Source organism: Pipra filicauda, unplaced genomic scaffold (genome assembly GCF_003945595.2).
Source record: "Pipra filicauda isolate LSUMZ 115617 unplaced genomic scaffold, ASM394559v2 scaffold198_size2598500_pilon, whole genome shotgun sequence".
NCBI lineage: Eukaryota > Metazoa > Chordata > Aves > Passeriformes > Pipridae > Pipra > Pipra filicauda.
Genome location: NW_024104307.1, coordinates 2435114 through 2458568, shown reverse-complemented (window position 1 = coordinate 2458568; position 23455 = coordinate 2435114). Strand labels below are relative to the sequence as shown.

At 52.0% G+C, this 23455-nt stretch overlaps 2 protein-coding genes across 3 annotated transcripts in view; one reads left to right on the top strand and one right to left on the bottom strand.

Annotated features, from left to right (window-relative positions):
• Window positions 1-23455, top strand: part of LOC113982001 (astrotactin-2) — a 211205-nt gene that overhangs the window by 135917 nt on the left and 51833 nt on the right. The window contains exons 14-16 of the mRNA XM_039380540.1: window positions 7409-7533; window positions 7924-8028; window positions 9458-9637. Of these exons, the coding sequence (XP_039236474.1) occupies window positions 7409-7533; window positions 7924-8028; window positions 9458-9637 (410 nt within the window). The remainder of the gene's footprint in view (window positions 1-7408; window positions 7534-7923; window positions 8029-9457; window positions 9638-23455) is intronic.
• Window positions 15486-22517, bottom strand: TRIM32 (tripartite motif containing 32). 2 transcript variants are annotated; one of them, XM_039380541.1, is made up of 2 exons: window positions 22450-22517; window positions 15486-20334 (listed from the first exon to the last, which is right to left on the bottom strand). In XM_039380541.1, exon 2 carries the CDS (start codon window positions 20265-20267, stop codon window positions 18324-18326), a length of 1944 nt encoding a protein of 647 aa, XP_039236475.1. In that variant the 5' UTR covers window positions 20268-20334; window positions 22450-22517; the 3' UTR covers window positions 15486-18323. The 2 variants fall into 2 exon arrangements, with proteins under 2 accessions (XP_039236475.1, XP_027565600.1); XM_027709799.2 differs by lacking the exon at window positions 22450-22517 and adding an exon at window positions 21060-21101.

The window sequence follows — 23455 nt, the reverse complement described above, 5'->3', positions numbered from 1 at the left end:
TTGGAACAACTTGGTCTAGTGGAAGGTGTCCCTGTCCATGGCAGAGGGTTGGAACTGGATGATCTTTAAGGTCCCTTCCAACCCACACCAGTTTGTGATTCTCTGATTCTTTTCCTCTTCTCCAGCCACGAGTGTGTCTGATTTTTATTTTTTTCCTTCAGTCAAACATGGGGTTTTTTTTAACCTTTATTAAAACTTCTTGCAGGAAATCATGTTTAAGCTTAGGTCAAGCACAGCAAATTTCAACCTCAAAGGGAATAATCTGTATATTTGCAAAGTTCTGTAAGAGAGTGAAAACTAGAGCTTTACACAGGATTCCTCCTGCAGCCCTGACTCCACAAATAAGGCATAAATCCAGGTTTGTGAGCCTGCACGCTGCCTGCTGCACAGGCACCAGGCGTTGCTGTGGGAACTGCAATTTCCCAAATTTGTTTTTACTTGGCACTCCATTGCAGCCTGTTCCCAACAGGCACTCTGAGGGAAGAAAGATCCACAGCCTACCACAGGATTTCACCCACAGGAGACACTCCCTACTGGAATAAATAAATAGCTGTGTAATGGTGAGTGGGGTGGGGAGAAGAGTAAAAGGTGATAAACAGGGGCCGGGCTATGGATATTCCACCTGAACTTTGTTGCCTTTGCTGGCCAGAGCCATGTGCTGGTGGTGGACCTTCTCCAGCAGCACATCTTCCCACTGGCTGCCTGCTCCAGGGCTCAGTGGAGCGCAGGAGGGAGATCTCTGCTTTTGTCACTTGCCACTTCTCCATCTCAAAGCAAATTCCTTTGTGTTTCCTTTAGAAATGACTTCCATGATGGTGAATATCATGAATATCATGTTCACCATCAGTGCTGCAGTGGTGGGCACTGCTGGCTGAGTTTCTCTCAGTGCTTGGTGACATCACTTGGGGCTTCAGTGTTTGGGGGATGTCTGGAGATATCCATGGGAAAATCAGGTTGGAATGGACCAAGATTGGAGGAGCATGATGCTGATGGGCTTGGGCACAGGAATTCTGGGGCCAGAGGGAGCTGCTGACCTGGGCTCGGGCATGAGTGGTGTGGAGAGTTGAGTTATCAGTTCAACACCAGCAGTGGTGATGTGAAAAGAGGTTGATGTTCCGGTGCGCTAATGGAGAAGGGAAAAGAAGTCACAGTCTCTGCTGAAACTTGCCTTTAGTTCCCAGGGAGGCAAAGGACATGCTGGGAGGAACAGAGGTGGTAGCAGTGCAGTGATAAGAACTATTTGTCTTCCTCCATCTATTTTGTACTTAAGAAACAACTGAAAAAAAATCTCTGCACAGGTTCTGTAGCTGTTTCAAGCAGAGTTGACAAATACCTTTGGATCAACTGAATTCCTGTTTTACAAGGAATAAACTGTTCACTAGGAAGGAATCCCATTCCCTGCAGTGCTGCCCCCACCACCTGTGCATTTCTATCTGGCTGCCACTGCTGTCTCAGGTCTTAAAGTCCTATGTCCAGATGTCATTTGCTGACTGTCCCCATAACTGTGCCATGGCCAGGGTCCCTGCATGGCACCACATTCCTGGTGGCACAGGCAGTAGTGGTGTTTGCAGTTCCTGCTCCCATCCACAGTCCCTGGTGAGAGCCACCACCCTTTGCCCTGGTTCTTGCTGTCCCCTCCCATTCTTCACTGTCCTCCAAATGGGCACAATGAGGGAAGAGGAGCCACGGTTCTGCCACTGAGGGTCTCTCACAGCTGTACCAGTGTGGCACCACAATTAGTATTCCAGTGCTGGGATCAAAGAGCCCAATCCAAGGGGGAGCAGGAGGTAGGAAGAGGGTCCCAGTTGCTCCCAGCCCTGTGGAGGGTTTTGGGGCTCAGTCCAAGGGCAGATGGAGGGGATGGTGCTGAGCACCACCCCTGCAGACCCATCACACCACCAGCCTGAGTGCATTCCTGCAGGCACTGCGGCCCCAGCACCAGCGTGATTTACCTCCTGAAACACCTCAATTTAAATGCTAATTCTCCCTGAACCAGGGGGTAAGGCAGCTATTGAATATTGTCAGGCTGTTTATTGCTGGCACTGAAGTGGGACACGCTGGGGACATGGAGGGATGGGCAGCACAGAGTTTTACCTGCAGCATCAGGGGCTGATGGAGGAATGGGGGCGACGGCTGCGGCCACACCAGAGGGATCAGGGTTGTGTGTCCCCTCTCTCCCCACAGCCTGGTCTGACCATACATCACTGCAAACCATGGTTAAGGCTGAAAGCTGGGGAGCTGGAAGGGGCTCCAGGACCTGGCAAAACCCAACTAGTGTCACTTTTTTTATCCTGCCCCGTTCTAAAGGGCTGGGGCCTCACTGAAATTAATGCCCAGTGAATTTGGAGTAAGTAACTGCTGGTTCGGAGGATTTGCATTAAACCTTTATAATTCACCACTTACCTTCTCCTAAGTGGCTGTGGCAACAGGATACTCTCTTTTCTGTCTCCCAGTGACTCCAGATCAATTTTTATTTTGGTGATGACAAGCTAAAAAGAAGCTATTTCTCAATGTCCCCGTGTCAGATGCAGGCTGGGCTCTCCTGAGCTTGCAGCCACCCTGGTGGGAACTTCTCCAAGGGAAAGTTGGGTGAAAAGCTGGCACTAAATAGCTGGCACTAAATAGCCTCAAATCCATCATGTTCTCCCTGAGCCAATGTGGGACAGAAAGAAGTAAGATTAATAAATAATTCTTTGCCAGAGTCCTCTCAGACTTGCATAGCAGAAAGCACGGTCCTCGCGTAGGCACTTTGCTGAACATAAGCTCACTGGATGATAATGTGATTAACATTTGTAGCTGTGCTGGCTCAGATAAGGGTAATTAAATCTCACGCTTCAGGGCATAAGCTAATCACTTGTGGGGTCATTTTATATATATATGTTTACCCCTTCATGAATATACTTGCCCGATTGCTGCAATGCAGACTGTTTATCTGCTGTCGGTGGTGGGTGGTGGCAGGAAGCCCCGTGGCAGCTGGTGCTTGGATTCACAGTGGGAGTTGTACAGGTGCAAGGAGGGTCTCCAAAAGGGTTGGTGGGCACAGTCCATCCTCAAGGCCATGTCCTTTGGGAGCAGAGTGCGAAGGGAGGACGCCACAGCTGACTGAGCCGAGGAGGAGAAGCTGCTCCTTCACCCAGTGGTGTTGCTAACAGGAAAATGAAATGAATGATCAGCTACCAGCTGACCTTTCCCTACTGCAGGCCAGAATTCCACTGCAAGCTTGGCCCTAGCTTTCAGCATCTCAGCAAGGAGATGCAGTACCCCAGGGTCAGGATCGTCGTGCCATGGACCAGAATCTGCCAGCCATGGCCCCATCCAGGAGGACCACAGGACTCCACCTACTCCCCAGTGTCTGCCTCAAGCTCTCCTGCTCTCCCAAAAGCCCATTTTGCTCAGGGGTGCTGTGGGACACTGGTCCTTTTTGGAGGCTTCCCATGGGCTGTGTGAGATGCTGCCAATGCTGCGGAGAGCAGCAATGCAGCCCTGCACTGCACCAAGCCACATGACCTTGGGGGTGGTGTTTAAGGTCAGAGTCCCCAAAAACATGGCTAGTTTGTGTATCTGGTGTCAAAAGAACAGGAGAACAGTGGGTTCTCACTGCCTGAGCCCCCATCCTGGTACCTAAGCAGCTGTTACCCCACCAGCACCCTTGGACAGGGGAGCTGCTGTCAGTTATCTGTGTCACCAGAGGTAACAGGCATGTTTTATGACTCCAAGGTTACACCAAGTGTCCGTCAAGGCCAGGATTTTGAGCTCAGCTTAATCCAAACAACTGTCTTCCTCCTCAGCCCACCCTGAGCCGACCCTGCTGGTACCAGGACTCGCTAAAGCCTTTGGCTATTTGACCTTTCCCAGCACCAGACTCATTTATATGGAAGTCAGTTCCCTCCAAGGCAGGCACGTACTCTGGGTTGGATGCTGTTGGGGACCAGGGCTGAGAAAGAGAAACTGCATTTCCTTGGTTAATGACTCGGTATCTGCAAAATGCCCCAGGAGAAGCTCAGATCCCCAGCAGGAGAACACTGTGCCCTTGGGTGGATTCTGGAGAGAGCGGCGTGCTCGCTGCTCCACTGAGATCTGGCAGCTGCTTCCTGAGTGTTGGGGAGATGCTGGGAGAGCAGAACAGGAGACAGGAGGATGCTGTAGGCCTAGCAGGTTTGCCTGGCTCCCCCCTGATCCCTTTGGAATAAACCTGGCTCCATGATTGGTAGGAACTTCCAGGTCATGAAGGCATTGCTGTGCCTCTTGGAAACAACACGGAGCCCCAGGTGTGAATCCCACACCTGGTCCTGCTCCTGTGCAGAGGTGGCTCATCAGGGAGCAGATGGAGGCACGTGCACAGGGATGCTGTCACATCCTTCCCCTTGTCTGTGTCCCTGTCCCTCCCACAGAGCCCGATGGCTTTGATCAGAGCTTCCAGAGAGCACAAAAGCCTGGCAGGAACTCTTTTTTTGTGCCTCCACAGCGAGCAGCGCGAGAACCACGGGTTTATTATTAAGGCCCCGTGGAAGAGGAGCTGCAGCCCTCTGCCGGCTGCAGATCCATGGAATGCCATGCCTTGGGCAGCTCTGGCAGAAGTGTCCCTTGCCTGGTGTGTCCCCATCGCCTGTGCTCCTGGTTTGCCATCCTGCACCTGCAGAGGCAGCGGAGGCTCTGCAGAGGGTCTGTGCTGTGCCCACACCCTGCACCCAGCGAGTGCTCCCCCTGCATGGCTTTGGCTCATCCCTTCCTTGGGATGGCAGGGAGTGGGGGGCTGGAGGTGGTGAGAGGGGAAAGAGATGCAGGAAGGGTTTGGTAGCAAAAATGCATCGTGGAAGTGCTCCTGAAGTTCTGCCTTGTGCTGCTCCTCCTTTGTTTTACAAGAGCATGCTGTGGGCACATGTTGATGTGTGTGCCCACACCTTGGCTCCCACTTGCTCCTTGTTTTTCCTTGACTTTTCAAGTGCAGAGCAGTTAACCAAATGGATTGCAGAAGCAGCCCTGCCTGCAGAGTGCAGCTGTTGGGTTACTACCTTCTCATAGGGGCAGCTGCTGTGTGTGGGTCCCTTTGAGCTGGGAGTGTCTCCTCCAGCTCCTCCCTCCTTAGCTGCCCACACATGGACCACCAGCTCCTGAGGCTGTCCTGCCTCAAGGATGAGCCAGACTCATGCCCAGGGATAGCTGTTTTATGGGCTCATGGGCAGGTGTTGGTGAGATGCTCCAGGTGGGTTGAGAGGGGGAAGAGGAGACGCTGCTTCTTTGCATCTTCTCTGCCCCATGTTGGGGTGCAGGGGAGTGGGTGAACACAAGCTTCTGGTGTTTGTTATGCCATGTGTTTTTGTCCTCTGGGGCTGAGCTCTTCTGGCACTGCCAGGTCTGTCTCTTCATGTGAGAGAACACTTGGGAAGGTGCCACCAGCCAGTGACATTGTCCTTTTGGGCATCCCCTCTTGGTCCTCTTGGAGGTGGGATGTGGGACTGGGCAGGCAGTGACCCCCCTGGCCTCTGTGCTCACTTCTGGTGCAGGGTATATGGGGCTGAGCCATCAGGGAGGGGACAATCCCCATGCTCCAGGATGGCTGGCAGGCTCAGTGCAGCTGCATCCCGCTTTCCCAGTGCAGCATCACGCTTCTCCATGGCTTTGGGATTTGGCAGAGCTGATGTTTTCCCTGCTTTGCTAAGGCAGAGCAGCAGAGACTCCAACACGCTCCTTGCCCTATTCCCTCCCGACATGCCTAATTTTGCAGCCCCATTTCCCACCACCCACACGGCTCCCGACTCCGGCAGTAATTGCAGTTCCCCGTTTGCATCGCTGAGACAGCGCAGGGCTCAGAGCAGCAGAACGCTCCACCACGGGGATCCCACACCCAGCAGGATCAATAGGAGATTTGTGAGCACGGTGTGAGCAAGAGGCTTTTTCCCTCAGACAGATAAAGCACTTTCTCTCTGGCAGTGCCTAAAATGAAGCTCCTGAGACACAATCAGGTGCCGACAGCTTGGAGGTGGGGGTGTAGCAGGAGGCAGCTGCTGCCTGTGCAGCCAGGGAATACTGGCATGGTTTGGGTTGGAAAGGACCTTGCTAGTTCCATGGGCAGGGACACCTGCCACTAGACCAGCTTGCTCAAAGACCCATCCAGTCTGGCCTTGAACACTTCCTGGACCCCACTCACGTGTTCCCATCGTCAGCTTCTCATCCCCGTGCTTCTCACCTGCCTCGGGGCTGGGAACACCCCCAGGCTGGTTGCACAGTGCTGTGGCCTCTTGCTCACCTCTCATTCAGGTTGCACTGGCCGTATCCTGGCCCCGGAGCAGTGGGAGGACCCTGGGGAAGTGTTCCACGAATTCAGCATCTCACTGCAGTGGGACTCATGGAAATAGCCAGGGTGTCCCCACTTGCGAGATGATCATGGGGTGGTGGAACATCCCCCCAGGGAACGGGCTGTGAGGGGTAAAATCAGGGAAGGCGAGTGAAACCAGCTGCTGTTTAACAGAAAGTCTGTTCCAAAAAACACAGCTGGGGCAGGCGGTGCCAGCCTGAACCTTCCCCTGGCTCCTGGGGCTGACCTGCTTTTGCAGGAACCTCCCTTTCTTCTGCTCCGCTGCCCTTTTGTCTCCGTACCTGGAGGACGTGGAGCCTCCTGGCCTATATTTTGGCTCTAAGATCAATATTTAAAATCCCCCCTCCTGTTTCCTTTGCGCAGGCGTGAGGCGCTTTCGGTTGCCGGGGGAGGCTCGTCTCCCAGAGACCTGTCTGTTCACCATTTCAAATAATTTCCCCGGTACCGTTGTTCTAGAAACAATTCATTAGGGGCCTATTATACAATGTTATACCTGCCAAGGTTAGAAAAGATCCTGCATGTGTAGTAAAATTGCACTGTGAGCTGTACACGAGAGTGGGTTTTTTTGGTGCCTGTCTGTAAAAGTGCTTTTTGCTCCTTTTGGAGAGCGAGTCGTCGGGGGGTGAAGCTGTGGGGTGATGGTGCTGCCTGCTGTGTGGAGCCCCAGCAGGGCTTGGTCTGGTGCCTGTTGACTGTCCTTATCAAGATGCTGTAGGTGTGGAAAGCGGCAGTTTTGAGGTGTGGCAGCTGTTCCTCTCTCCTCACCACTCTCTATCCCCTCTCCAGTGGCCCACTTGGAAAATCTGGGCCAAAACAGTAGCTGGGTCCCCAGGCTGAGAGAAGTTCCATGCTTCTGGAGTGCTAATGGAGCTGTGGTCCCTGGGGAGCTCATTAAACATCACCTCAGAGGGCTGCACAGCCAGGGACGGGTTGCAGCGGGGGCTGCAAACCCCATCCCTGGTAGGGCTCCTGCTCAAGGAGATGTCCCTCACCCTCCTGAGCTGCCTGTCCCAGTGCCACTGGGGCAGCTCAGCCCTGCTGCCTGGCCGTGCCCTGCATCGTTGCTTTGCAGTTGTCTTTTTCTCTCTGCAGGGAGAATAACTTCATCAAGGACTTCCCACAGCTGGCTGACGGGCTCCTGGTGATCCCGCTGCCCGTGGAGGAGCAGTGCCGTGGTGTCCTCTCGGAGCCCCTTCCCGACCTCCAGCTTCTCACTGGTATGAGCTGCCCCCAGGCTCAGTGCCCCTGGGGCAAGTGCAGAATTAAGAACCCCTTTTCCCACCCTGGATCCCAGCATGGTTGCTGAGAGGAATCAGCACCAGTGGCATCTCAGGGTCCTTTGTGCCATCCCTCCTGTGTGCCTGGGGCAGGAATAGTCTGAGGGCTGTGTGAGTCCACCCCGACACAGATGGCAGCATCTCTGTCCCCATGAGCTCCCGGCAGCTGCAGTGCTGGTCCTGCCAGCAGCCCGAGGACCCCGTGGCATCACTGCCAAAGAGGTTTCTGTCCCTCCACCCATCCCATTTCTCACCCCTCGCAAAGCAGTTGCCTGGTGGGAGCATTAAGCATTCCCCAGAGCGTGGTCAGCAGTGGCTCTTCCTTTGCAGGGGACATCAAGTACGACGAGGCAATGGGCTACCCCATGGTGCAGCACTGGCGGGTCAGGAGCAACCTCTACAGGGTGAAGCTCAGCTCCATCACCCTCTCTGCAGGTGAGGGATTCCAGGGGCAGGGAGACGTGTGTCTGTGTGGGTGGGTGGTGTCCATCTGCCCCAAGCATCCCACTGACATTTCCCACCTCCAGGGTCTGCTCCCAGCGCCGCTGCAGAGGCAGGCAGAGAGATTTTCCTCCTTTTTACAGGGTGGAAACCTGAGGCAGGGACTTTGTGCGGCTCAGCCAAGAGCTGAGGTCAAAGTCAGGATGAAGCCAATAAGCAACACTGTGGGGAGGATTCGTGGGGGGTGGCTGTGTGTACGTATATGTATGAAAATCAGCAAGTACTTGAAAAAATGTGGTATCAGAAGGACCCAAAGCACTTGTAAAAGCAGGTCATATTAAGCCGGGAGTTGCAGATGAAGAAGGGGTGGGTGGGAGGATCCTGCAAATGTCAAAACATTTCACTTCCACGTTTTTATAGCTACACATTTTGTTTCAGAAATGCTGAAACATTTTGTTGCGACCTGAAATGTTTTGCCTTTTCATTTCAAAATAGCATTTTTTATTTAAAAATCAACGAGTTCTTAAATGGAGAGAGAAAGAAAAAAAAAAAGATTTAGTGCTAACAGGCTGCACAGCCCCAAAATGAAATAACCTGCTCAGAGCCAAAAAAAATACTTGGGTTCAGCTCAAAATGAATTCTTCTGGCTTTTTTTATTAAACCAACCTTCCCTTTCAATAAACCAAGCAAGCAACCAGCCAGATAATCTCATTTTGGTGACAGTTATGACGTATTTTCTTGCAGTATGTTTTCTGTTCCACCACTGAACCAAAACGATGATATCAGCCATTCTAAATGATGCCGAGGTGCTGTGGAGTCACCAGTGCCTCCAGGATATTTCACCTCCACAGAGCAGTGAGGGTCCGTGTCCTTGTCCCATGCCAGAGGTCCCCGCTGTCTCCATGGATGTTGCTCAAGCCCCAGCCCTTGCACACCCATGGAGCTGCCATCAGCCCAGCCCCGTGTGTCCCTCTGGGCTGTCTCCAGCTCTCCCAAAAATAGTTATCAGTTGTGCTGGGTGTGTGGACTAGAGATGGAACACCTCTGGTTATGGATACAGGCAAGGAAAGGCCAAGCACATCCTCTGGGGAGAGTGTTGATGATGTGCCACCAGACTGGAGCTGGCAGGAGGGGGTGTGGGGGTGTGCACATGTGTCCACGTGCACATCCCTGTAAAATGCTTTGAGAAATCTCTTAGGGAGAGGAATCATAGAAGGAACTCAGAGCCACAGCCCAGGGTTTTAACAGGTTGTGGATTCCAAAGGATCAGGTAGATGATGGAGGTAAGAGAGGAGGAACTGCACTTTGCACCCACCCAGGGACTTGTATGACCTGAGCAGGGATCCTGTGGGGCTCCTTGCCCTGGGTTGTGGCTACCAGCCCTGCCTGGCCAACCCACCCATCCCCTGCCTCCCTCCCACAGGCTTTGCAAACATCCTGAAGATCCTGAACAAGGACAGCAGCCGGGAGGAGCTGCTCTCCTTCATCCAGCAGTTTGGCTCCCACTACATCGCAGAGGCGCTGTACGGCTCCGAGTTCAGCTGCACCATCCACTTCCCCAGCAAGAAGGTCCAGCAGCAGCTCTGGCTCCAGTACCAGAAAGGTGAGGAGGGCGACGGGAACGGGCAGGGGCACAAATCACCCCCTCTCTCCATGCATTTACCTTCACCATGCTGGTTAGTGGGCTCAAGCAGGAGACTTGTCCCAAACTGAGTGCCCAGTGTCAAGAGACAGTGGCACGTGTCCCTTGGCAGCATCCCTGAGCCAGGCAAACCCACCCTGCCAGCTCCTGCCCTTCAGCTTCCACACTCTGGCTCCATCCTTCCCCAGGGTGACCCCTTCACCACGGTGGCCCCCACACGCTGGGGGTGCTCAGGGTCGGCTGATGGAGATGTGACATAAATGAGCTGTCTCAGAATGGCTTTGTTTTATTGCTTGTGACAATGACAGTCTTTAAGGAAGTGCATTAAATCAATAGCAGACTCATTGTGCTACACCATAAATAACGAGACACATCATTAAACAGGGCAATAAACTTCAGGACTTTGAAGTAATACAATTAGGTTATGTTTATAAAAACTCCCTTATCGCTGTAGCCTTCCATTTGCCAATTCATCTCTCTCCTCTGGGGAGTTGGGGATATTCCCCGGGTCTGATATTTTTCTGTTCAAAAAACATCTGTGGTATATTACAGGGCCCATTGTAGGGCTGATGGTGACAGAGGTCATCAAAGCACTTGAATCCTGCCCTGCAGGTGCTGCCAAGGGCAGCCTCGCTCCATGGAAGCCAGCAAATGGAGATGTGCTCCCACACGCCTCCTCCGTTGCTCCTGGCTCATTTTTTTCCCCTGTTTTCCCGGCGCAGCTCATCTTGTAAGCGTATTTATAACACCCTGTACTCGTTTGTTTGGGTTTTAAATAGTGATAAATGAAGTTTGCCATAGCAATGCCCCCGTTTAGCAGGAGAAAGCGCCGTGGAGGTGGGTTGTTTGCGTACTCGCGATGTTATTAATCATTCGGGAGCGCTCCCTGCAGTCCTGGGGCAAACACGGGTGGTGGGGAGCAGACCTGGAGTGCCCCGTGGTCCCACTGCCATCACTTCAGACACAGGTTTCTCAAGTGATGCTGGGTGGGAATGAGAGGCAGCCACTGCAGTCCGAGCTGGGCATGAGCATTGTTGCTGTTTCATGATGCTGGGCCAGAGGGGACGTGAACGGTGGCAGTGCTTGATCTGGTGGTGAAATATCTCCCGTTCCCAACCTCTCACCTTCCCCATGGCTGGGGGCAGCAGTGGCTCCCAGGGCTCAGCCACAAAGCCCCGTGGTGGCACAGGGCCTGCAGTGCCTCGCTGACAGGATGATTTCCATTTTAGTCCATGGTATGCAGCTGGCCAAGGCAGCTCCTCGCTCCACACCCAGCTCCTGCCCACACTCCCAGAGCTGTGCCTGCCCTGTGCTGCTTGCAGGGCTGCCCCAGGGCAGGATCCAGAGCGTCCTTCCCACTGCCTGTGAAGCACCAAAGCACTCATGGGACCCCAGGGATGCCCCAGGGGGTTTGCATGTAATGCCTGGACATAAACTTTTGATTTCTGACTGTGCAGCATTTGGGCACTGGGTGCTGGCTCCGACTTTGTGCTTTGTGTGTGGCTCCGCCTGTGGCTTTGGTAGCTGGTGAGGTGAACTTTGGTGCTGTGGGCAGTGCAGAGGGGACCAGTGCTGTACTTAGCTCTTTGATGGCCACAAAATGCTATTGGAAGAACATCGAGGATGTTCAGGGCTCTTGATGATACCTGGGGAGATCAGCTTGTGGACTTAGAAGGTGTCACAGGAAACCCAGGGCTCTCTGACACAGAAATCCCAGTTAGCCAAGAGAAAGAGCTTGCTGTTCATGATAGATAGATTTTATTCCCTGCTTCTCCACTGATTCACCCTCATTTTGCCAGTGGCATAAGGCAGATCAGAATAAATACCTCCAGCTAGACAGTTCTGGATGCCTTCTCTATTCAGAACAGCTCCGGCCTGCCAGGCTCCCCACTGCTCACCAGCCCATTCCAAACTGTTCAGTGCACACACATATGCATCATCTCTAATAAATACAAAAGTAGGACCAGGATAGCTGTAATTTGTTAGTGAACAAAGCAGGTCACAAGAGGAGGGGAAGAGGAGAGGCTCAAACTAATTGGAACGACACCAACTATGAGAAAAATGCACATCGCAGGGTGTTTGCAGCATCGCACAAAATTATTTTAATATTTTAATCAACTTCATAAATCAATCTCCGGGCCTTAGGAGGAGGCCTCCGCCAATAAAGGCACAATCTGCGCATGAAACCCTAATTGAAAACATGGTTTTGAAGAGAAGACCACGCCGCTGGCAGCTGGGATCAGGCACTGGCTCTGTGCCGAGGCTGGAGCCGCCCGAACGCCGTGCTCGCCGCCGGCACGGGAGCCTGTGACGTGGGTCTGTGTCTGCAGAGTGTTTCCCTCAGCCAAGTGGAGGGGAAAGGGATCCAGCTCTGGCCAGGGACAGCACAAAGTCAGTGCTGCTGTCACTGCTGTCACGAGCAGGTTGCTCTGCCCAGAGGAGTGCCAAGTGTTCCCCTTCCTCCTGCGGGTGGATGAGGTGTGTGCTGGGCGGAGTGAGGTGCCCGCCCTTGTGTCATGGTTTGAGCTCAGAAATCCAAAACGTAGCCCCATACTGTGAAGAAAATTAGCTCTACACCAGCTGAAACCAGCACACCTTGTTCCTAAGGATTTGCAGGAGGGAATCCTGCAAATGAGAGAGTCAGACAGGCTCTGTGGCAGTGCTGTGCACACCGAGCACTGTGTTCTTCCAGGGCAGGCATGGGAGCATCCCCCAGGCTCCCTCCCAGGAACAGCTTTAGTCCGTGAGCAGACCAAAGCAAACTCCAGTTTTATTTCACGTAGAGTGATTAAAAGCCCGTTTTTTGGGGGCTGCTTGCTCTGGCTCTGTGCAGCCAAGCAATGCTTTCACTCATCGAGTGGCCTCCGAGCGGGAACCTTGAGATCGACCCAGCCATTGATCTGTGCCATGGGAGCCCACATCGGTTTTCTCCCCCGTGGAAGGCAGCATTTAACGCTGATGGCACCTCATTAAGTTCGTACCCGTTGTGTGAGCATCTTCGTTTGGCAGCTGGGACACACGTGGTGCCCTCAGCCACGTCCTGCTGTGTGCAAGAATGTGCCAGGCCTGGTGGGATGGAGGGAAGTGGCTTTGTCGTGGCTCCTGTGGTGCCGTGCATTGGATTTCTGGATAAACCAGTGTGGATAACGCCTCAGCATGTTGGCTGCTGCTTAGCAGTGCCTGCTTGGCATCCAGGCTTCTTCCTTTCCCATTCTGTCCCCACAGTCACTAGGCTGGGATGGGCAAAGTGTTGTGAGGGGACACAGCCAGGGCTGCTGGCCAGAATTGGGCTATTCCACACCAACATGCACAGTAGTAAAACTGGAGGTGGAGGCTGGGAGTAACCCCACCACAGAGACTCAGAAAATGTACAGGAGGAAAGAGAATGATCCCTCCATCCAGTAAATCCACCCGCCATGAACCACTTCATTCACTGATAAAAGTTTATCAGAGACGTGGTTACTCCGTGGCCCCTCAGTCTGGCTGGATAAGGAGTAGGAGATGGTTAGGGAAAGGGAAGAGCCGCTCTGATTGCCAAATCTGGCAGCCCCAGTGAGATTTCCCCAAGAGCTGTTCTGTCTTGCTTGTTCCCAGTGGAGAAGCCCAGCTGGGAAGCGGGGAGGGATGCTGATGGGCTCGGGATGTGCTGTGCATAGACAGAGCAGATCCAGAGGGTTTCACTGCCCAGCTGATAACGTTGCTTTAGGTCTGCAGTGCAAGAAATGTTTGTTTTTCTTGCATTTCCTGTGATCTCTATCTAGAGTTTCCTTGGCTAAGGTTCCCTGGCCACACTGGGCACTCAGCAAGCTGAGCCCGTGGCTGCTACAGATGTGAAAGATGTTCCCTCTCTGTAACAGATCATTTATGGAAATAGTCCATGGAGGGGCTGTGTTCTGGCAGGTCCTGTCACAATCCCTAAGGCTTTCTGGCCCCTGCCCTCCCAGGTACTTGCTTCTCTTCTCTTGGACTACATGCCATTAATTGCATTTACCTTTAAGAGGCGACAGTTTTCATGTTTTCTTGTAAACTCAGCAGTTTTGACAAAAGATCTTCTCTTCGTAAATATCCTTATAAAATTAAGAATAGAGCCTGGAACTGCTAAAACAGTAGTCTATATTCCTCTGAGTAGGGTCTGTGGGTCTCTCCTGTCCTTTCAAGGCTCCATTCATCTCTCTTCAGGTCTGATAGTGCCATTAACACAACTAAGATTGAACTAGTCCATGGGAACCTTTAGTTTTCCTTTCCTAGACACAATTAGGTGCATTAAGAAAGCTGTAAGGAGAGTTTTGCATCTGTTAAAGGAGATAATGAGTTTCCCTTATACCTGCTTGGTGAGAAGTAAAGCGTATAGAATTTCCCTGTTCTTGAGATCTGTCCCTATAAACAACCACTCTATTACCTTTGTAACACTCTTACTGGCTTAGTTTATGTCATTATATTTATTTCCAACCCTCAGATTTTGACATTTTGTTCAGAGGAGGTAAAAACAATCTTAACTGGTTGCCGTGAAATTTACTTTAGTCTACAATATGTGCTGTGACTCAGACAGCTAAATGACCTTATGCACTGCTCATTGTAATCCAGAATTGTCAGGCAAGTCGAGTAATTAGTTGTGCAAAATGAAATAACTTTAAATCCTCGCATTGAGTAATGACCCAGAAAAATCACTTAAGCTATACAATACAAACCACTCAAAGCATCTGGCTTAATTTTTATTTTTGTAGCTCTGCCCCCTCTGATTAAGGAACAGGCTCTCCCCCTCATCCCTTTAGGAACCTTAACTCCTGGTTTTGCCCCAGACAATACCCATGGCTTAGTTTTCCTACCCTAAGAAACCAAAACTTGTGATAAAGTGGTGGCAGGGTGGGTCTAACAGCACCACACAGCAGCTGTTCTGCAAGGATGGAATGTGTTTGATAAACCAGCAATTCGCACCAGTTGAAAGTGCTGCTTCCCATCACCTGGGATGAGCCCAAGTGATGAAAGTCTTCACCCAGAGCAGCAAACCCAGAAGGGTGGCAGGACCAGGGGAGAACCTGCACGTGCTGCTGGTGTGCCTGTTAAGGAAACTTCCCTCTCTGACCATCCAGGAGCCTCCCTGGCCATCACAATGCACCACCTGAGCTGGGATCCTTCACAGCTACACCCCCCACACTCACCCAGTCAGACCAGGTTTCCTCACTGGTTCAGCCTCAGGTTTCCCAGAGCAGAGTCTTAAGACATCTGGATCCTTAAAATAATTTAATTATTGTGCAACAACAGAATAACAGCCTGAGCTGGTGCTGCCCAGGAGGGACCAGTGGTCTAAACACAGGGAAGTCTGGGGTCCTTCCAGCTGAGCCCTCAGCTCCTGATGTGTCTCCAGGTGTTCCTCACCTGACCGTGCCTGTCCCCAGGCCCTTTGTTATGCAAAGGGCTGGCAGTTCATGGATGAGCCATGCACACAGGGATGGAACCTTCAGCCAGGCTCCCACGCCCTGTTACCAAGCACTTGGAGCCACTTCAATTGAAGCAGGCCTTTGAAACATCAGGTACTGCCTATGGTGACAAGGAAGATATTGCCCTTGTGGGAGTATCAGAGTGGATTAAGGTTCAAAACCTGAGCATTTGTTTATGAGGTGGGTAGGGAAGTGTCAGGTAGAGTTCCCTGATCTCCTGCCAAGGAGATCAGATTTATCCTGTGCAACCTGAGAAGAGGGGTCCTGTAGCCATTGTGTTCCCAATCTAATCCCCACTGGCTGTAAAATCCAACCTGCCACCAAAGAGAGGAGATGTAGTGTTTTAATAACAAAATGAGCCGTTTGCAATGCACTTTTAATTGGATCAATTTTTCCTTTATTACACAATCTTTAAAAACCAAACACATACGTATGACCAGACAAGCTCTTTCTCCAGGTACAGGAGCCAACTATTTCAACACAATCCTTAATTACTCCTTGTTTGGCAGACGATCACAACACTGTGTGGGGGCACGACAGCAAAAAAACAGAGCTCTGCAAAATCATCTCACAGTCACTGTTGAGAGTTTTGTCAGGGGACATGCAGACCCTGGGCAGGGACAGCAGGTTTCCTTTTTCCCTTTTCTGCCTGAAAGCCCAGACCAGAAGAGCTGCAGGCGAGACACAGCCCCAGGCGCTGATTGCAGTGTCCTGGCCCACCAATGCATCACAGGGTAGTGTTATTTTCCTTAATTCTCCGAGTGAGAAACAGATGACAGACGTTTTGTTTGAACTTTGTAACCAGGAACAGGCTGGGGTAACCAACTGCTCAGTTTGCTGGACCAGCTTTTTATGTCTCTTCAAGCACTCCAGGAAATGTTATTGCTAGTACAGTGTGCTGTTTATTGCAAAAAAAAATATCCATGGGAACAGAAAATGACAGAGGCACGTATTATCACAGATAATATTGCTTCAGTTATTCAGGTCCACGGTAGCTTCCTGCTTGGAGCAGTTCTTGGAAGCAGGAGAAATGTTTAAAAGACATCAGAAGGAGAGGAACTGCCATTGCAATAATTCTGGAAAAATGCCTCCAGTTACAATGTCATTAACTGCAGCACGGCCCAGTAATCGTCCTCATCTCCCCAAAACACACATGCAAGGTGGGAAAGGCTCCCCAGATTGCTGTCACATGCCCCCTTCCCACCCAAAAAAGAGAAGCAGAGCGTGTAAATAGTGATGTGCAAGTTGGCAGCCTTGGCAAACACAGGGAGCAGCTCAGGAAGGGAGGAGGGTTCAGTCCCTGGGGCTCCCTCAGCACCATTTACCACCTCCTGCCTCAGCTCCCTTCTCCACAAGCTTTTTCCAGTGCATTATAGCAAGAGGAATCAGAAGTTGCCCTGATTGGAGGGGCAGCTCCATCACACAGCTGTGTTTGTGTGCTGGCCCCTTCAGTGCTCTGGCTGAGCACAACAGGAAGAGGAAAAAAAACCCGAAAATCCCACCAAAATCTGCTCCCAGCACTTCTTCTGCAAACCCTGTAACTGCCAAACACCCATCTGGAGCAGCAGCAGCTCAGAAAGCCTGTTTCACTTTGCTGTTTCATTAGGGGAGAGTATATGGGAGCTTAAAAAAAAATTCACCTGTTGCAAACATTGTAGGACAAGTAGCAAACAATTTGCTGGAGCACGGCAGCCACCATAAAATCAGCTTTTATATTGTCTGTCGTGGCCCCAAATTTGCAACTACGTTGTTGATAGCAACAAATAAATGCACTGCAGTGTAACTATTATCTGTGGCAGATTAACATGCTACCACTGTGCCCTATTTAAATGCATCTTTCCTTCAATAAACTATTCTGGGCGAGCAGCACCACACTGAGGTACACATTTATCAGCCAGGAGAGCAGCACTGTGGGGGCCTTGGTTCACACAGCTGCAGTTTTGTGCTTCATTTGGCCCAAAGCCGTGATGAACAGCAACTCTGGTGCCTGCTGGTGCTGTATAAAAAAAAAAAAAATCTAAAAAAAAAAAAAAATCTGAGGAATGTAGTGTTTTGCTGTGCAAGGGAAAAAAAAGGCAGTGCATCAATGGATGTGCTTCCAAGTATGAAAAAATAGAAGTGAAATAGTCCCCCCCTCCCCATCCCTATCTCAGCAGTGAGTAACTTGCTCATAGGAGGTGCAGATGAGTGGAAACCTATTGCTAAATGCAATGGTCTGGAATGCAGAGTAGTGAAGTGCAGGTGAACATACAGTGTGTTGCATTTAATCTCATTTTCTACAATCTCCCAGTCTCATTCCCCCAGCCCTTCCCCTCTCCCCATGAAATTTTAGATACCAGGTACACCTTCCAAAGACAGTTTCCAGGATACATTTAATAATAAAACAGCAGTAAATAGCAACCCTAGGTTTCCCCTCAGGTTTTTTTTTCCTTCAGCCCCCTCCCTTTTTACCCCCTTCTACCTAGCAGGACTCTGAATAGTAATAAAACCCCTCTTTTCTTACTACTCAGCAATAAAGAGGGCAATTTTCTGCCTCAGCTTGGTCTCCCACGATTGCACAGTACTCACTACACATGGAACAGACTCAGCTCACAAATGGCACGACGGGGTGATCTCCTGAACACCAGAAAAATGGGAGAGAGACAACTGTCCCTTGTCAGGGTGGGAGTGAAGCTCCATCTCCGCGTGGTTGATGAGGGCTATTTTGTTTTATGCAATCCCAAATTGCTCTCTCTAGGAATTGCCCAGACAACTGCTACCCAGTTCCTTGCGAGTACCACAGAGAGAGAGGAGGATTGCCTCGCTAGTTCTGTAAGGGAAGGTGATTTAGAGCAGTCACTCAGCTTTTATGGCACAAAGAAAGACACTGGTTAAAAGTTGGGGGTGCAGGAGATGTGGCATAAGGAGGTGAGAAGGTTTATGGAGTGACCAGTCACTTAGCAAGGAACCAATTCTCCAAGGGATGGATCCCTTCCCTTGCGCTCGTTCTATTTCGTATGGATTTTATATAAAAAAGGAAGAAGAAAAAGCAGACCACCACCACCACAACAGCTATTTTGTTTCTAAACACAAAACATGATGGCCTCTATGCCAGATCCCCTTCGGTTATGGCAGAGTCTTCCTGAAGGCTTGACGCTTGTTCCTGCTGGATTGCAGGGAGGCTGGAAGAATGTCTGCTGCCAGGAGAGGCTTTGCTTACAGCCATGCCTTTAAGGGGTGGAGTATCTTCTCAGGTGGTAACTGTAGATCTTAATGCAATGATCCCAACAGTCCAGCACCAGGAGCTGCCCTTTGGGAGTGATGGCAATACCGACCGGGCAGGTGAGTCCTTCCCGGATCAGGATGTTATAGCCACCTCCCTTAGGGAAATGCAGGATTTCTTTACGGCTGCTGTCAGCAACAATGAGGTCTCCCCTGGCATCGACACACATCCCAGCAATGCACCTGAAATCCTCATTCTCCGAGAAGAAGTGGCTGATCTGCCGCCCCAGCTGCCCGTCGGGGCCGACGGAGCCGATGGAAAAGCCTCCTTCTAGATGGTGCTCGTACTGCCGGTTCTCCAGGTTGAGCCCCAGCCCCTGAGTGAAGTAAATGGTCCCTTCGGCGTCGCAGGTGACAAACTTGGGGCGCACCGCGCTACACAAGCAGCTGTACTTCACCACCCCCACGCCACGGTCCACCGTGAAGCACCAGAGCTTCCCCCCTTCCACGTCGGTGACCACGAACTGCCCCGAGGGCAGCGCGGCGATGCCCCAGGGCTTGCTCAGCTGGCTCCGGTGACAGGCCACGCAGTGCCCGTCCATGGTGTACACCTTGACAGAGTTATCATAGCTGTCTGTCACCCCGATCAGGCCGTGGCAGTTCATGGTGACAGAAAGGGGAGTCAAATTGGGCAAGTCTGCTCCGAGGAAACTCAGCACGAAGCTGTCGATCCCGCTGGGGCTCCGGCGGATTTCCTTCAGAAAGCCCTTGCGGGTAAAAACCTGGATTCGGAAGTTGCCCCGGTCTGCCACGAGCACCTCGCCTTGCGTGGTGACGTGCAGGCTGACGGGGAGGTTGAACATCCCTGGCAGGCTGCCCTTGGAGCCCATCTTCTTGATGAAGTGACACTGCTGGATGCTCGTGGCTGCTTCAGGAATCCTTGGCTTGGCTGGTGAGGAATGGGGTGTGCAGCTGGGCTCTTCCTGCACCAGGTCAGGCTCCCTAAATGACACCGACGAGGATGCTGCAGTTTCCGGGAGCGACTCCTCCACGTTAACAGACCGAGGTTTCTTCACCACCTGCCCGATCTGCAGTGGTCCCACGTGGCTCACCTTCAGGAGTTCCACCTCTTGCAGAGTCAGCTCCCTTGGGAGACTGTTTGTCAGTTCTGGTTCCTCCTCGTCTGCCGCCTCCTCCAGGAGAGCTATATCCCCCTGCTTTATTTTGGCAAGGAAATAGTCACAGCGGGACATTATCTGCACTTCTGCTAAGTTCAGCAGGTAGGCTTGCTCCTCCATTACCTGGTTATTTACCTTCTCCACTTCAGACAAAGAGGTGGTGAAGAACTTGCGTGACCTGGCCAGTTCCTCCTGGATCTTGCGCTCTTCTTTGCTGTACTCCTGCAGAACTGCTTTGTACCTGGATTGCAGGTCTCTCGAAACGCCCTCCAGAGCAGCTTTTCTTTTCTGGAGATCACCCATGAGCTCCCTTAGCCTGGCAAGCCTCGTCCCAAATTCCCTCCTACGCTCTTCAGCAGCCTCTTTGATAGCAATGACTCTGTGCCCTTGGGGCAGGTGTGAAGCCTCCTTGCAGGGCTCACATAAAACCAAGCTGCAGCTCTTGCAAAAGTGCCTCGGCAACCTTCTCCCGCAGACCTTGCACATGAGGAGCCCCACCACTTCCCCCAGTCCAGCGGTGTCGATGATCTTGAGCACAGTGAGGTTGTCAGTCAGCTGAGCCAGGCTCGTGATCCGCGTGATCTTGCTGCAGAACGGGCACCGTATCCCGTTAATGCTGTTTGCCAGGAGCTTCTCCAGGCACTGTTTGCAGATGGTGTGCCCGCAGTGCAGGAGCTTGGGCCTCAGGTGCTCCTCAGTGAAGGACTCCATGCAAATGGGGCACTCCAGGACCTCTCGGAGCGCATCCGAGTTGAGATGCGGGGCGGCAGCCATGGTGTTCCCGGGCAGCTTCAGCCGGCGCCGTGTCTTGTGCTCACATCTATTCCAAGGTGCTCCAATTCTGTCCAGAAAGCAAAAAAAAAAAAAAAAAAGGAAATGTGATTTATGTCAGCACCAGCAGTTGCATATACATGCAATTTATTTCTGACTTTTATCACCCAACCCTGCAGAAAAGAAACCCAGTTGGCTTCTCCACGTTTGGGAAGGATGGATTAGTCATAGCTAATCTCGGAGTGGGCAAATTTCAAAACTAACTTGCAGCTCCCAGTGCGATGAATTATTCACTTGCAACATTTGTAAGTAGCAACTGAAAGAAGTGTAATGGCAGCAATAAGGAAGCCCAATAGATATTGATGACTGAATCATCTCCTCATGGTGCCCATCTCCTGCTGCCAAGCCTCCGAGTTTACATAATTTACTGAAACCCAGGGAGATTAAACCAAGCATTCAAAATGTTGCGCATCAAAAGAGGAACCAGATGGTGCGATGCTTTAGGACATTAATAGATCACCTCTGGAGACCTGCATTCAGATGTGACATCAGAGACGAACGAAATAAATGTGGTTGGTTCGCTCTGTTTTGCTAGAGAGCCAAAGTAAATGCTCAAGGTTTCATGCATTTGCCAGGAAGTGAAACTAGCAGGAATGCTTTGTCAGCTTCCACTCCTTGTGGGGGGTGACTGTGCACACTGAAAATGCAAAGAGAAGGTTGGATGCCAGTGCATTTCACTGCCCTCTGCCATGCTGCACCATGTTTCAACATGCCAATTAAACACTTTGTGTTTACCTTGGACAGATAAGAGCAGTAATGGGTTTAAAAGACGACTCCAAACATCCAAACTCCGAACGTACTACCAGTCAGTCCCTGAACTCAGCTTAACTGCATATAATTTCTCCTCATTTCACAGTCTTGCAGCGTTGACCTCATTCCTGTCTCCCGGTTCAGTTTTACACCACTCTGGTTGCTGTTCAGCTTCAATCCAGGTTTCTCCACCCTCCCATCCCTCCCAGCAGGGAGCAGATCCCAGCAGCTCTCCTGCCAAAGCAGCCATCCATTCAAAAGGAACAGAACAGGGCTCACATCATTAAGTTATTATTCAGTAGACTGGGTTTCAATACCTTTGCTATTGCATTGCCTTGCCACTAAAAAATAGGGAAGAAAACCTTTTTTCTAGGGGAGAGGAGGAGAAGGAAGTAGTTAGTCTTTGAAATGAAGAGAGGGTGGCAGAGGGATGTGAACAGACAGCTTTTTCTGAGTAATGGCTCAATGCACACAGCATTCTTGCTTCCCTGCTGGGTTTGCCTCCTTCCTCCTCGGGAAAGCTCCAGTGTATTTCAGTTTACCACTTTCTCAACGTGCAAGAAAACAACTGCAACAAACAAAATTTCTTTATGTTCATACAGAGAAGGGAAAAAAAAAGTCATTTAAAATTAGCAGCTGCGTCCCTTCAGAGCCCATATTTCAGGGAGGGACTCAGTGGTGTGGCAGAATCTGCAAGCACCAAGCTGGGATCTGATCCTCAGTGGTGGCAGGATGAGTATCCCTGGCATCTGGGTGCAGGAGGACTCCAGGCACTTCCTGCCACTGGCACCGAGCACGCTTCCCTTTTTGTCTTAACACACATCACAGCTGGGGAGGCAGAAGCCTGGGCACTGCCGCGGAGAACAGAAACCTTCCTTTGAGGGATGAAAAACCTGTATTTTAAAACGGTTTTTAAAAATGAAACACAGGATACCAGGCTCATTATTCCTACTTTTCTTGGAAACACGTCAAAAGGCTCGCTCAGGGAAGGACGAGGGAGCAGCACAGGCACCAGGTGCTGCGAGTTACATTGAAAGGTACCTTTAAAACAAGTATTTTCATTAAAGAACAATGGCGGAGGGGATTTTAAGTCAGGCTGGGCTTTTCAGACAGATGATTTGTACAATATTCTTCTCATACATAACCCCTTTTGTTGGAATGCCAGCTTGCCCTCGGTAACGTGACATTATTTCTCCCTTTATCTCCCTCTCGCACTCGGCTGTGCCTGCATGGAAGTTTCCTTAACAGCAAGTTGTTCTTGCGTATCGGTCCCTCCCAAGGCAGTTCCTCTGACGCAGAGCAGGGTATTACAGAAAGCCTCAGCTGAGGATCAAGCTATAAAACTCGGTGAATTATGCCAGTTTGGTTTCCTTACACGCTCAAAGGAAATTTCCTGCCGTGGTTTGGTAGCTTTTTAGCGAGCGCGTCTGCGGGCGAGGCGACCGGGCTTCACTCGCAGTTCAGATCCCGTGCCCTTAACGAGTGAGAATAACGGGGTAACACTGCAAAATCCACGCTGCTGACAGCAGCTGTCACAGCAACAACAGCAGCAACAACAAACCCCGCAGGACAGACAGACCCACAGGGTGTGGGTTTTGCACAGACAATGCAAAGGTTTGGGTTGGAAGGGACCGTAAGGATCACCCCGTTCCACCCCCTGCCACGGGCAGGGACACCTTCCCCATAGACCCGGTCGCTCCAAGCCTCGTCCAGCCTGGAATCGGGCGCTCCCAGGGATGGCGCATCCATGGGATAACCCGTGCTGGTGTCTGACCACGCCGTGCTCGGGGCGCACGTCCAGGCTCCGTCTGGGCGCACCGGGGCGATCCCATGGGATGATCAATGGGGGTCCGCTGCGAGCACCCTCCGGGTGCCCGAGGGGGGCTCGGCGGGGCGGACCCCGCTCTCCTTCCCTCCCTTCCTCTCTCCCTCCCTCCCAGCGCGGCCGGGAGCGCCCACCCGGCGGGGCCCATCCCGTCCCTGCCCTCCCACCCCGTCCCGTCCATCCCATTCCCGTCCCGTTCCCGTCCCGGGGGTCCCGCCGTGCCCGGCCCCGCCCGCAGGGGGCGCCGCGGCCCCGGGCGCGCGCCCCTGCCCTCACCTGCCGCCGCCCGGGCCGCGCCGCTCCCGGCGTGCCCCGCGCGCTCACGTGAGCGCCGCGCCCGCCGCCGCGGGGGCTGCTGGGAGGTGTAGTCCCGAGGCGGGGGGGAGACAGGGAATGGCGGCGTGGGGGGGGGGTATCGCGGGATGGGAGCCTGTGCTGCAGCTCCTTCTGGCGAGAAAGGTTGACGTTAAAAAGAAGGCGAACGGAAACGTGTTTGCTTCGTTTTTCTCGGTTTAGCGTGTGCTGGTTTGGAACGCGCGGGTTGTGCGCTGCCCTT

What these genes read in the sequence shown, in the direction of transcription:
- TRIM32 (XM_039380541.1), bottom strand. Translation starts at nt 20,267, where the DNA reads ATGGCTGCCGCCCCGCATCTCAACTCGGATGCGCTCCGAGAGGTCCTG.